Raw genomic sequence first — 14,476 nt, forward strand, 5'->3', positions numbered from 1 at the left:
CTCAGATTTTTTTCCTGAAAAATTGATCTCAGAGGAAAAGCAAGGTGTTTATCACACCTATATGTTTCAGAATCTTAGAGTCGACTGAGTCCTAGGCTTTGTGAAGCAAATTAATAGGCGAGCCAACGTACAGAGCTATTCTGTATCAAATCTCACAAATGATCTTGATTTTGTGCTTCATAGGGACTCCATTTCAATTCTTCATTTCTTGAAATGACTAACATATATCAACAATGTTATTTTGAAGTACATGTCCTTTTTCAACAGTGCTTCAAGGTTTATAGATATACCAAAATGCTCTTTATAAGAAACTCAGCCAATAAGATTTTTCTGGCACAGAGACTATCTCAAATACTTCTTCAGTGAATGAGGTTTTAGTGTTTTCTAACTGCGTGATGGTGCCAAAGAAAAATTCTCCTCTGGCTTCAAGTAGAGCAATACCTTCGAAGTGTCAAAAATAAAACTGATTCTTACAAGAAAACAAAAGAGTAAATGGAACCTTTTATTAGTGAAACAAGTCAATTTATTTCCAACAAGGCCTTTTCCTCTATAAATGAGACAAACTACTTTACAGTACTTTACAACATAACTTAGTTTTTTGATGTTTTCAGAAAAGGAGCCGTTTCTCTGGGAAACAGGAAAGTAAATATTTTGGGAAGAATAACTACAGGAAGTTACTTTTCAATTAACAGGCTTGACTACCAGGTATGTAACTCCAGAATCATTCCTCTTAACAAATCTATCAAGTACTAGCCAACAAAGAACCTACCTTTAGAAACTGAGGCAGGAAAGGTTTCTACTTAAATAGGAAACAAGCAATCTAACATACCAATCACATGTCACCTTAACAAGGCAATTTACATAATTAGGTATAAATTATCTTTATGTTGATTAAGGTCCTAGCAAAGACAATTGGTCTGTTATGTCAAGTTCAAACTGCACTCATCTGGCTAGAAAGGTAATCATCACAATGCAATGGTGCTTGTTTGACTAAGGGGAAAAACTCTCTTCGATATTGCACATTTTCTTTCATTAAAAACAAGGATTATTAAGTCAAGGCCATCTTGGTTCTGAATCTCTCCATTTTTGTTGGAAGAAGACTCACCATCTCTTTACTAAGTTCTAACTCAACTTCTATTTCCTGGGCAGCCTCAGGGTGCTTTTCACAGTAATCAACAATAAATTTGTAATGTTCCAATGATGTTGCCAAATTTTCTAGCTCTTTCTTGGGATCTGCAGTGATGATTTTGCCATAGAGACGGGCAACTCGAAATTTAGCTAACATGGCAGGGCGAAGAACATCCTCCCCTATATGCTCAGGAAAGACTTTATTTGGGTCTCTCAGGGAGTCTAAGAAGAGCTGGTAGTATTTCAGTGCTGACTTATTGAGATTATTTATTTTTTTTACAATGTGTGAATCGGGGTCCCTCAGCTTGTCAGCAATGGCAACCTTCAAATCCATCATATCATAGTACGCATGTGCAATCTCAAACTGAATCTGCCGGTTGACCAACAGGTAATACTGTGGATTCAGGTCCACAATGAGGGGCTCTAGCATGGCTATTCTCCGTTTATGCATCTTGCACCGTCTCTCCATATCGGTTTCAAAGAAGGCAAGTACCTTAAACAGAGCACTGTGGTCTTGGACCACTTCGATATGGTCAGTGACATAACCATCAATCTGAAAGAACTCTTTTGCCTCAAAGACATAGTGTTGACCCAGTAAGAACAGTTCTCTGGCTTCTTCAAAATCTAAAGGTCTCAGATAGCTCACTTTCTCTTCCACCGCAGAGATGACGTCACACAGCTCACCAGCTCCAAACTGTACAGCTTTCTTCCTCATCCTTTCTTCCTCATCCAATTCTTTTTTCCTTAAAGCTCTAAGTTCAGATTGTTTATCAAGATCAAGCTCTCCTATGTTGTCCTGAAAGAAAAAATACATTATGGTGAGAGGACACTGACCTGCTGTTGAATAATATTATGGCAAACTTAAGAGGAAAGAAAAGAATGCCCTCTTTCTCAGCTGGGTTTATGGAGGTGCTATAATCTTACACATCTTTTAAGACTTCTTTCTTCTAAAATTGTATTTCAATTGTATTAAAAATGTAAGAAATAGGGGCGCCTGGGTGGCTCAGATGGTCAAGTATCTGCCTTCAGCTTGGGTCATGATCTCAGGATCCTGGGATCGAGCCCCACATCGGGCTCCCTGCTCAGTGGGAAGCCTGCTTCTCCCTCTCCCTCTACTGCTCCCCCTGTTTACTCTCTCACTCTCTCTGTCGAATAAATAAATAAAATCTTTAAAAAAAATGTAAGAAATAGGAAAAGGTATAAATCAAATAAGCTGCTTACATATGACTTTCCTCTCTGGGGAACTAAAACTCATTTATAGTTTCTCCTTCAGGTAAGATAAATGCATATGAAAGAACTTTAGAGACTGTGAAACATTATATACGTGTAATAAATTTTTAGTATTTTAATATTAGAGTAAGACTGTAATCTACATCCTAAAAATATTGCACTGAGATGCCATTAAGATTAATGATACGATGTTTATGCTAGAAGTTATTTAGTGAAATACAGAGAAATGTCCAGGTCTCAAAGACACTAAAGTGAAGACACAGTTAAATCTACCATCAAAGTTCTCTCCTCCTACCCCTCAGGTCAAAAAAAAAAAAGGTAAAATGGTTTAAAAAATAGACTAAGCGGGGCGCCTGGGTGGCTCAGTCGGTTAAGCGTCTGCCTTCAGCTCAGGTCATGATCCCAGGGTCCTGGGATTGAGCCCTGAATCAGGCTCCTTGCTCAGCGCGGAGCCTGCTTCTCCCTCTCCCTCCTCCTGCCGTTCTTCCTGCTTGTGCACGCACTCTCCCTCTCTCATTCTCTGACAAATAAATAAATAAAATCTTAAAAAAAAAAAAGACTAAGCTCAGGGTGCACTGGTGGTTCAGTCGGTTAAGTGTCCTACTCTTGGTTTCAGCTGAGGTCATGATCTCACAGGTCCTGGGATCAAGCCCCATGGCAGGCTCCTCGATCAGCACAGAGTCTGCTTGAGATTCTCTCTCTCCCTCTCATTCTGCCCCTCCTCCCACTCATACCCCCACTCTCTCTAAAATAAATAATCTTAAAAAACAAAAAACAAAAAAACTAAGCTCATCTTTCTCTTCCTGGCCAATAAAACTGAACATCAGATCCCTCTATGCTCCACCCCTAAGCCTTTTCTTCCTGTCACTCAACATGGTCTCTTGATCTGCACTGTTCAAAACAGTAGCCATGGGCCACATGTGGATGACTCCTGGGCACTGGAAATGCAGCAAGTTCAAACTGAGACGTGGGCTGTATTTACAACATATATATCCAATTTTTAAGACTTAATTAAAAAATAATTTTAAATCTCTTTAATACTGATGACCTACAGAAATGACAATTTTTTAAATATAATCTGGGTTTTAAAAGTATAAAGTTAATTCATCCTTTTTCCTTTTCTAATGTGGCCATTAGAAAATTGAAAATTACAGGGGCGCCTGGGTGGCTCAGTCAGTTAAGCGTCTGCCTTCGGCTCAGGTTGCGATCCCACGGTCCTGGGACCGAGTTCCCCATCGGGCTCTCTGCTCAGAAGGGTCCTGCTTCTCCCTCTGCCTGCCATTCCCCCGCTTGTACTCTCTCTCTCTCCCTGTCAAATAAATAAATAAAATCTTAAAAAAAAAAAAAAAGAAAGAAAGAAAACTGAAAATTACATACATGGTTGGTGTTCTATTTCTCTTGGACAGTGCTGCCCTACGGATGACTCTGTTCATACCCACATCTGCCACTGTCATCCATGGGAGGGTGACTCAGAAACAGAGCTACAGCCCATACCTCTTCTCAAGCTCCAGACCCGCAGCTACAGCTCCCTGTATGACCTCTCCTCTAAGAACACTCAAAGGCTCCTCATCTGCAGGACGTCCACAATGGAACTCCTATTCTTCTTCAGCTGTTTCCTATTCTAGTGCTGGTTGAGTGAAGAAGCCTCCATCAGTCTGGATAGCCAACAACCTAGGAATGAATCATCCTTGAGATGTCCCTCTCCTCTCCCCTTTACCCTGCACTTTCAATCTATCACCAAGTCCTTTACATTTTGTTTCCCAAATACCTCTGGAATCCATTCTTTCCTCTTTATCTCTTCTGCCACCATCCTAGACCAAGCTCCCTTCACATTCCACTTGGATGGCTCCAGTGGTCTTCTAACTAATCTCCCTCCTCTACTGTTGCTTCCCCTCAATTCATTCTCCACTCTGCCACCTAAGCGATTGTTCCAAAACCCTTCAAGCCTTCCACTCCTCGAAGGCCCTGCTGGTTCCAGCCCCTTTCGAACTCTATCTTACATCAAGTGCTCTCCTACTCTGCTCCAGCCTCACAGGCCTTTGTCCCATCCCACCTAAGACACCATGCTCCCTGTGCCCCAGAACATGCTGCCTCAGCTTGCTGGAATGCTGAGCCTTCTTTTCTCCGGTCCAGCTAATTCCTACTCATTCCCAGAGCATCCTTCACATGTTAACTTCCTCCTATATGTCCTCCAGCATGTGTCTCTCCTTTGTGGAACAAAGTTGCACTTTTTTTCTTTTTAAAGATTTTATTTATTTATTTGACAGAGAGAGAGAGACAGCGAGAGAGGGAACACAAGCAGGGGGAGTGGGAGAGGGAGAAGCAGGCTTCCCGTGGAGCCGGGAGCCCGATGCGGGGCTCGATCCCAGGACCCTGGGATCATGACCTGAGCCGAAGGCAGACACTTAACGACTGAGCCACCCAGGTGCCCCCAAAGTTGCACTTTTAGGACAATGACTAGCATAGAGGTGGCATAAATTGTGTAGGTCTTAAGCTTGAATTGAAGAAGGCTTTTCAGGTAAACAGATAATCAAAGGATGAAGTTAAAATAACAAAGTCAGATTAAGGAAAATCTGAGTAATTTAAGAGCAGGCAACTATTTTAATTAGTTTTAAGTAATCAGGTGATACGTTCTGGTGCCCAGTCTGGAAAACATCAACTAAGTGAAGGGTATGAGTTAAATGATGGTGTATTTTGCTTGGCACAATTACTTCAAATGCAAGCCCTAAGTCTCCAAAATCTTATTTACTTACTTGCTTCCTGGCTGCTTGCTTATTTAGATGCTTTCCTGGCCGCTTTCTGAGCAGAAGAAAGCTGACAGCTTTTCCTGGATCCAGCTTCTCTAGACATAAAACTTCCTAGTTCTCCCTACTTCCTTTCTTTCCCAAATACGCCTCACCTTTACCCTCTACCTCTAAAATGCTCTCATCCTTGCACGATGTATGCTTCTGGGGTTTTGTGGTTTGTTTGATTTTCTTTCGTTTCGTAGTTTCATGGGTTCTATATTATCACTAGTAAAAATTATTGTATTTTAATGCATGTATGCAAAAAAAAAAAAGAAGCATAACTCCTCCAGGAAAGTTTTCTATGTATCTATGTTTAGTATACTGCATCCAAAGGATTTACTTTCCTCCTTAGTGGTTAGAAACTAGGATTCAGTATGAATTAGTAATGATGATGATGACCATGAACATTTACTGAGGACTTAGTATGTCTAGGGTACTTTTCTGAGCCCTTTGCATATATATTAATTTAACTCTGATAACAACATTATTAGGTAAGTACTGTTATCATCTCCATCTCCTTTGTGAGAAAATTGAGACAAAGAGAGATTAAGTAAATTGCCACAAACATACCACTATAAACTGGCAGGGCTATTTCCAGATATATATTTTTATAAAATAAATATAAATATATATACCGTATAAAGTATATAAAGGTTAGCGGCGCCTGGGTGGCTCAGTTGTTAAGCATCTGCCTTCGGCTCAGGTCATGATCCCAGGGTCCTGGGATCGAGCCCCGCATCAGGCTCCCTGCTCTGCAGGAAGCCTGCTTCTCCCTCTCTCACTCCCCCTGCTTTTGTTCCCTCTCTCGCTGTGTCTCTCTCTGTCAAATAATAAATAAAATCTTTAAAAAAAAAAAAAAGTATATAAAGGTTAGATTGCTTATAGTCTAAGAAGAGGTGAAGGAAAAAAGATGAGAATATGAATAGAGATAATACAAAGCAAAATCTAAGTGATTTAGGGCAGGCAAGGAATGTTTTATGGAGTTTAAAGAAGGGAAATGATACCTGTAGGCTATGAAAAATTACACACTGAACAATTAATACACTGAGAACCTACCATGTCTGAGATAATGATATACCGTGAATATGACACAGCCCCCACCTCTCAAGGAATTTATATTCTACCCAAAGGAAAGTCTTTAAGGAAGAAGTGGTATTTGAGATAGACCTTAAATAAATAAGACTCTAAAAGGTAGAGATGGGAGAGCAAGAACTATTTGACAGCATTCTGCATGCTTTGCATAATAAACATGCGGTGAGCCCAATGAGCATAATTCCCATTTTAAGCTTTTACTTCCATCCTGCTTATTTAAGAAAGAAAAGGTACCTTTTGACTACATTACCTGCATGGAAAGCTGGGCGTTCTGCAGGAGAGTCAAACAATACTTGATCCAGCATCTTGCTATTTCTCCTTTTCTTTGATGATAAAGCTCTGGCACATCTCCCTCAGCTTCAGTAGCTAAAATCACACAATGTTATTTGCCTAAGTTAATGGTCACAATCGCAATTTTCATTGTGTATTACATTCTTTTTATAGCACTTTCCCCTGAATTTAAGAGTAACAGATTCTCACTGAAGCAGTGGGGGGAAAACTGACCCAAAATTCCTACCACCCAGAGGCACTCACTGCTATTATTTTTGTAGATTTCTTTCTAGTTTTTTCTTATGTGTTATCAGTTGGTAAAAAGTAAGGTCACAATGTATATTCAATTTTGAATATAGATTTTTCTTTATATATCATACCACTAACACGTCACTCATATCATTATCAACTCTAACATTTTTAAGTACAGCATTGTATACAATTAAATAGATGTTCCCTACTTTATATAACTATTCTTCTAATATAACCATTCTTCTAATTCTGTTGTTTCTACTTCTTCTATAAGAAACAAGTCTAAACAAAGGTCATGATCTCGAGGTTGTGGGATTGAGCCTGACATCAGGCTCTGTGCTCAGTGCGGAGTCTGCTTCAGATTCTCTCTACCTCTCCCTCTCATTCTCTCTCTATTCTCTCTCAAATAAATAAAATCTAAAAAAAAAAGATTCTCTCCCTCCCTCTGCCCCTCCCCTAAGTTTGTGCATGCACACATGGTCTCTCAAAAAAAGAAGAGAAATAGTGTCAAACAAGGTGAAAGTTAGCATAATTATTAATCAATTTGTCAAAAATTCCAATTTAGTGAAATTCAAATTGAAATAGAGTTCTCATGAATTAAAAGGTTGTCCTGAGTGCAAAGCTTCCCCCAAATTAATATTCAGAATGATGAATATAGTTTAACAAAAGGCCAATTATTTCATTTCATAATGCAAGTCCCATGTCCAGTTTTACCAAAATATTTAAGTTACATCTGCGGAGGGCATTCCTCTTTTTTTTTTTTTTAATTTTATTTATTTATTTGACAGAGAGACACAGTGAGAAAGGGAACACAAGCAGGGCGAGTGGGAGAGGGAAAACAGGCTCCCCGCCGAGCAGGTATCCCAATGCGGGACTCGATCCCAGGACCCTGGGATCATGACCTGAGTCGAAGGCAGACGCTTAACCGACTGAGCCACCCAGGCGTCCCGAGGGCATTCCTTTTTAAAAGAAAAAATTTATTTTAAGATTTTTCATGATTTGGGGCGCCTGGGTGGCTCAGTCTGTTAAGCATCCAATTCTTGATCTCAGCTCAGGTCTTGATCTCCGGGTCGTGAGTTCAAGCCCCATGCTGGTCTCCACACTGGGCATGGAGAGTACTTAAAAAATAAATAAAATGACAATGTAAATAAATAAATAAATTTCATCATTTAAATTATTTTGTTTTTCACTATTTAAAAAAAATCCTGGGGCGCCTGGGTGGCTCAGTCGTTAAGCATCTGCCTTCGGCTCAGGTCATGATCCCAGGGTCCTGGGATCGAGCCCCGCATCGGGATCCCTGCTCAGCAAGGAGCCTGTTTCTCCCTCTCCCACTCCCCCTGCTTGTGTTCCCTCTCTCGCTGTGTCTCTCTCTGTCAAATAAATAAATAAAATCTTTAAAAAAAAATCCTTTGTAACATGAAATAACATTTTCCATCACCGTATTAGATTTAATGCAGTACCGCATTAAACTTTCCTCCGTAGTCTACCTTTTTCCATCAACATGGGCGTGCCACCAACACCAAGTACAACAGTCACAGTGCCCAGCTCTACAGGGAGAGAGTCAAGTCGCTAGCCTCCCAAGCAACACGGAAGCATGGCACTGGTGGGTTGGACTGTCTCCTTTAGATGAATATTTATTTCAGCAGAAAAAGTGGGTTTGTTAGTTCTTTTTAAGATTTATTTATTTATTTGAGAGAGAGAGAGAGCAGAGGGAGGGAAAGAGAGGAGAGAGGGAGAGAATCTCAAGCAAACTCCCTGCTGAGCGGGGGGCCCAACATGGGGCTCGATCCCACGACCCTGAGATCATGACATCAGGCAAAATCAAGAGGCAGACGTCTAACCAACTAAGCCACCCAGGCGCCCCAAAAAAGTGGTTTTTATCTCCAACAGTAAAACTAAGGAACAACATACAGTCGATTCTCATTATCCGTGGTAGTTATGGTCTATAAAGTCACTGTGAACACAGAATTATTAGCAAATGCTGAAACACCGCTCCTCGGGAAAATACAGGGTTAGATTCCCATGGGCTTCTGGTCATATTTTCACCAACTGATCAATATGTATAACTTTATTTCATGTGTATTTCTGTTTAACGACCCCTTATTTAGTATATATTGTTGGCTTATTAACACTGAGCTCAGGACCAAACAGCACTCTAACTTGTGCCTGAATGGGGCTTATTTAACACTGCAGTTTCTCCATAAGGCAGTCACAGCCTTCATGTGTTTACAAACACCGGACAGCACCTCGGCACTACGTGGGGGCCATTTTAACGACTGAACCACCCAGGCGCCCCTACATGGGGGCCATTTTAAACAATGAAATTACAAAAAGAACACAAAAATATGAAGAATGGGTACTGAATAAACCACAGAAAGGACACTTATTTACTATATGAGAGCTGAAACAAGAAGGTGAGCGTTGCCTTGTTCAACATCAGCTGGGAACATGCACCTCAGATGACTCAACTTCTTTGTTGTTCTGCACAAATGACCACAGAAGTACCTCGAGTACTGAGTTTGGGGTTACAAGTAAATTGTAGCAAGAGGTGAATCCGCAAATATGTAATCCACAAATAATGAGGACTGACTGTACTCTGGAACTTGTACTTAGATACGAAGTCCTTTTTCTTTCTCTTTCAGAAATAGCTTGTGGATCTGGGTACTTGACTTCCTTAAGGTTTGGAAGCAAAAGTTATTGGGTTGATAACTTAGTAAAATGTGCTCAGGGGCCCTATGTAGATATGTTACTGATTTTATAATAATAAAAAGTACCAATCTTTTTTTAAAATTGAGATACAACCGATATATGACATTATAGTTGACCTGAACTACACAGGTTTGAATAGCACAGGTCCACTTATACATGAATTTTTTTACAGTATAGCACTGTAAATGTACTTTGTCTTCCTTATGATTTTCCCATTTTCTTTTATCTGGCTTATTTCACTGTAAGAATAGAGTATTAATACATATAACATACAAAATACGTGTTGTTTATTACGGTAAGGCATCTGGTCCACAGTAAGCTCTTAGTAATTAAGTTTTGGGGAGTCAAAATTTATACATGGATTTTTTTTGACAGAGAGAGAGAGACAGTGAGAGAGGGAACACAAACAGGGGGAGTGGGAGAGGGAGAAGCAGGCTTCCTGCTGAGCAGAGAGCCCAATGTGGGACTTGATCGCAGGACCCTGGGATCATGACCTGAGCCGAAGGCAGACACTTAACTGAGCCACCCAGGCGCCCCTACACATGGATTTTTAACTACACAGGGGACAGGCACCCCTGACCCCCCCATTATTCAAGGATCAACTATATATTAGTTTCATACGCACAACATAATGATTTGATGTTTGTATGTATTACAAAATGATCATCACAGTAAGTCTAGTTAATATTTATGACCATACACAGTTCAATTTTTCTTGCATTGAGACTTTTTTTTTTTTTTAAAGATTTTTTATTTATTTGACAGAGAGAGACACAGCAAGAGAGGGAACACAAGCAGGGGGAGTGGGAGAGGGAGAAGCAGGCTACCCGCGGAGCAGGGAGCCCAATGCGGGGCTCGATCCCAGGACCCTGGGACCATGACCTGAGCCGAAGGCAGACGCTTAACGACTGAGCCACCCAGGCGCCCCTGCATTGAGACTTTAAAGATATACCCTCTTAGTAAATTTCAATATGCAATACAGTATTAACTATAATCACCACGCTGTACATTACATCCCCAACTTAATTATAACTGGAAGCTTATATCTTCTGCTAAAAAAGATTTTTCTTTTTCTCTTTTTTTTCTGAATAATAATCCACTGTACACATACACCGTATTTTCTTTATCCACTCATCCATCAACGGACATTTAAGTTGTTTTCATATCTTGGTGACTGTGTAAATAATACTGCAGTAAACATGGGGGTACATATATTTTTTCAAATTAGTGTTTTCTTTTTCTCTGGGTAAATACCCAGAAGTGGAATTACGGAACTGTATGTTATTTCTACTTTTAATTTTTTGAGGAACCTCCATACTGTTTTCCACAGTGGCTACACCAATTTACATTCTCACTAACAGTGCACAAGGGTTCCCTTTTTTTCACATCCTCACCAACACCTGTTATTTCTTGTCTTTTTCATAAAAGCCATTCTTACAAGTATGAGATGATATCTCACTGTGGTTTTGATTTTCTCAAATATACGTGTTAACTGTGATTTTTAAAATTAAATAAAATACTACAATTAAAAACTAGACATTTGGACACATCACTTACGCAGGATGCCAACCAAAAATGTGTCATCTGATTCTTAGCTTAAGGAAACATCAAACACCAACTTATGGAAATCTAATGTAATAACTGGCTTATATTTTTCAAAAATGTCTGTGAATGAAAGAGAAAGAATGGCTGGGAAACTGTTCCAGAGCAAAGGACAGTAAAGAGATGTGACAATTAAATGCAGTACGAAGGGCACCTGGGTGGCTCAGCCGTTAAGCGTCTGCCTTCGGCTCAGGTCATGATCTCATGGTCCTAGGGTTAAGCCCCACATCGGGCTCCCTGCTCAGAGGAAAGCCTGCTTCTCCCTCTCCCACTCCCCCTGCTTGTGTTCCCTCTCTTGCTGTCTCTCTATCAAATAAATAAATAAAAATCTTTAAAAAAAAAAATAAATAAATGCAGTACAAAATCATGAATTGGATACTCTAGTACTAGAAAGGACATTATGGGGATAATTAATGAAAAGGAAATATGCATTATAGATAAGAGATTTGTATCAATGTTATATTTCCTGTTCTATGATTATGTAAGAAAATATTCTTAGGAAATATACACTAAAGTATCAAAGGGGTAAAGGAGGCTAATGGATGCAATCTTCTCTCAAATGCTCCTGAAGAACAATAAAATGTGATTGCAAATGAGGCAATTATTAAAAATTGGTGAATTGAGAAAGGCTACGGTAGTTCTTTGTTCTGTTCTTGAATTTTCTAAAATTTAAAATGATTTCAAAATGTTTTTTAAAAGCTGTGTAATAAAACATGCATATATGAACTTACTACTGTCTTCTGTTGTTGAGATCTTTCCAGTTTGACCAAAAATGACATTAGCAGCAGATAAACAGTGCCTGGCCTCCATAAAACATAGCTGTTGAGGAAATAAACAAGAGTAAGTGCAATTATCACCCAGCCTTATTTGCAATTAACACTTACATAAAGTCTTCTAATATGAGAAAAGCTATAAAATTAGGTAAGGAGACCTAAGGAGACCCTGTGTGGTTGCTGAACATTAAGAAGGTATATGACATATATTCTCTGGTTAAAAAGCCACCTCAAATATTAAAATAACAATGCCCCCAAACTCGTAATAATAATCCAAACTGGCTGAGAGACAACTGCTGACTGAACTGAAAGTTAGCTCTCTTCCAGTTATCAATAAGTATAATTCAAGAATGCCTATCATCCTAGACTGAGAGTGCTTCAGACAGTCCTTTAGGTTCAATCCACATAGCCAAAATGCCGTGCGTGATAAATGTGTCCCTTGTCAGAGGACTTGGAGATTTAATTTTCTGAGGTTTAGAGATCTCTCTATATATCCTACTTCAAAGGCAAAAAAGGGTAAATACGGATAGGAAGAGATTCCTGTCTCCTAGAATTTGGGGAATTTACATATAATGAATGTGGATTCCCACCAAGTTTTGAAGTTAACAGATCTCCACAGATGAACTTTCTGCAATTGCTTTACCAACACACTCGAAGACTTCCTAATTCAAATTTGGGCATGGTAAAGTTCTCACCCACTTGGAGAAGATCTCTTTGTTAATATAAACATTTTGCACTTATCATGTAAGTCACAGGACCAACCCAGCAGAAATACAAAGTTAAAGTCCAACTTTTAGTTGGAAGCCACCCTCATCAATTAAATGTCTAGTTCGTATTAATAATACCTCATTTTGTTGAGAAGATTTTTCATGGTTGGCTATGACTTTAAAATCTCGGCATTAAACGTACCTCTCCATGATAGCAAATTCAGAAGCCACCTTGAGAATAGCTGGGTACTGTGTACAGTATTAGCCCAGCAACATAATCTATAGATCAGAATGTTGGTATACACCTCCGAAGCCCAAAGAAAGTTACAGTTTACATGAAGAAGCTTTAACTGTCCCTCCACAATCCCTTACCCATCTTTATCACTTCAGCTTTGGTCAGACTGGTTCCCTGCAAGCAGTCACTGCTACAACAGCGAGTGCCTTGTGCCCTCTAGGTGGCTGGTAAATGTGGGACTTTAGCACCTGCCAGGTAGGGACACATCAAGTAGCAAAACCTCATCACCGGAACCGGATGAAGATGAGAATGATATAAATGACAATTGCATTGTTTTAAAGAAAATGGTTCAAATCTCTATTTACAATATAACTCAGCTAGTTGTAACAAAAACTTATAAAACATTTTGGTTTAAAAAAAAAAAAAGCACAGGGTGGGGGAGGTACTCATGAAAATTACTGCATGCTCCACATAAGCAATGCTTAACAACTTTAAATTTTTTATTACACTTCAAATTAATATCTAGATATCTTAGTACTATTAATATTGGTGGAGTTTAAGGTGTTAATTAAAATCACAGTGAATACGTGGCTTTAAAGTTGCTAAACAAAACAAATAAGGGGCCTCTGGAAGCTATAAAAAAAGGTGCCACAAGCAGAGGCACCGGATAACACTTTTGATGATGACCACAATGAAATGGATTCATGAAAGTTAGGTTTAACTGAATGCTCCAATAGACGCGACAGCGTTACTTACACACTTGATCTTAGACCAAAGTCCTAGAAGCGATGCTGCAGTCACCACAGCCCTTTCTCGCCTGCTAATAGCTTTTCTGAATGAAATTCTGTGGGACAATACTTTAAACATAGGGCGCATTTACAGAACCAGCACTAACAAAAAGCTTAGAAAGGACAAAGGCCCAGTAAGGATATGGCAGCAGGTAACCAGAGAGATTTAAAGAAGGAACTCTGATAAGCAAAGAATTACCGATATTTCAGAGTGAATCAGAAATACAAATAAAAGTAATTTCTATTGTTGAATATCTTACTGAGGATTAATAGAAAATCTGGCTGGGAAAGGTGGCTGAAAAGCGTTTTAGCATTAAAACTCTTAGGGAAGAAAGGAATAAATTGTCCAATTAAAAATATACCAACATGATTCTGAGTAATTGTGATAAACAACTGAGAAGCTCAAGTTTGTTCCTATGTAATCCTCCAGAAGAGTATATCATAAAGAGCTACAACTCTGGAACTGAGCAGAGACATTTCCAACAGAGAAAAATTACTATGGAGGAGTTAATTCTAAAGAATAACTGAAATGCATCACATGCTTTTATCGAAGCCCACATTTAACAGTCAACTTCCTCGGACAAATCCTCATAGTTACCAGATTACCACGGTATAAAGATAAAGCTGTATCTATAAGATAGACTCTGCAATTTAAGGTAACATCTCACTAGAATGAATTGATACTGTTCTGTATCAAAAAAGATGGTCTTAGGTAACTAACATGTAATTTTAGGGCTAGCAGCATATAAGACAAAGACAAAATTCAGCATCTTACGATTCAAAAGGATTAATGCAACAAAAAGCTACAAAAATCTAATATACTGGCAAACTGGGCTGCATTTTTCTGTCCAGTTTACAGCATAAAATACAAGCTACCTGTTTTTAAAAGATGACATTTTCAAGG

The 14,476-nt window shown here is 39.2% G+C and overlaps 1 protein-coding gene across 1 annotated transcript in view; it reads right to left on the reverse strand.

Annotated features, from left to right (window-relative positions):
* Positions 1-489: 489 nt before the first annotated feature.
* Positions 490-14,476, reverse strand: part of KIFBP (kinesin family binding protein) — a 41,688-nt gene continuing 27,701 nt past the window's right edge. Inside the window, exons 5-7 of the mRNA XM_078077639.1 lie at positions 11,801-11,888; positions 6,487-6,602; positions 490-1,924 (exon numbers count right to left, since the gene is read on the reverse strand). Coding sequence (XP_077933765.1) covers positions 1,049-1,924; positions 6,487-6,602; positions 11,801-11,888 — 1,080 coding nt within the window. The 3' untranslated portion in view covers positions 490-1,048. The remainder of the gene's footprint in view (positions 1,925-6,486; positions 6,603-11,800; positions 11,889-14,476) is intronic.

Source organism: Halichoerus grypus, chromosome 7 (assembly GCF_964656455.1).
Source record: "Halichoerus grypus chromosome 7, mHalGry1.hap1.1, whole genome shotgun sequence".
In the NCBI taxonomy this organism is placed as follows: domain Eukaryota; kingdom Metazoa; phylum Chordata; class Mammalia; order Carnivora; family Phocidae; genus Halichoerus; species Halichoerus grypus.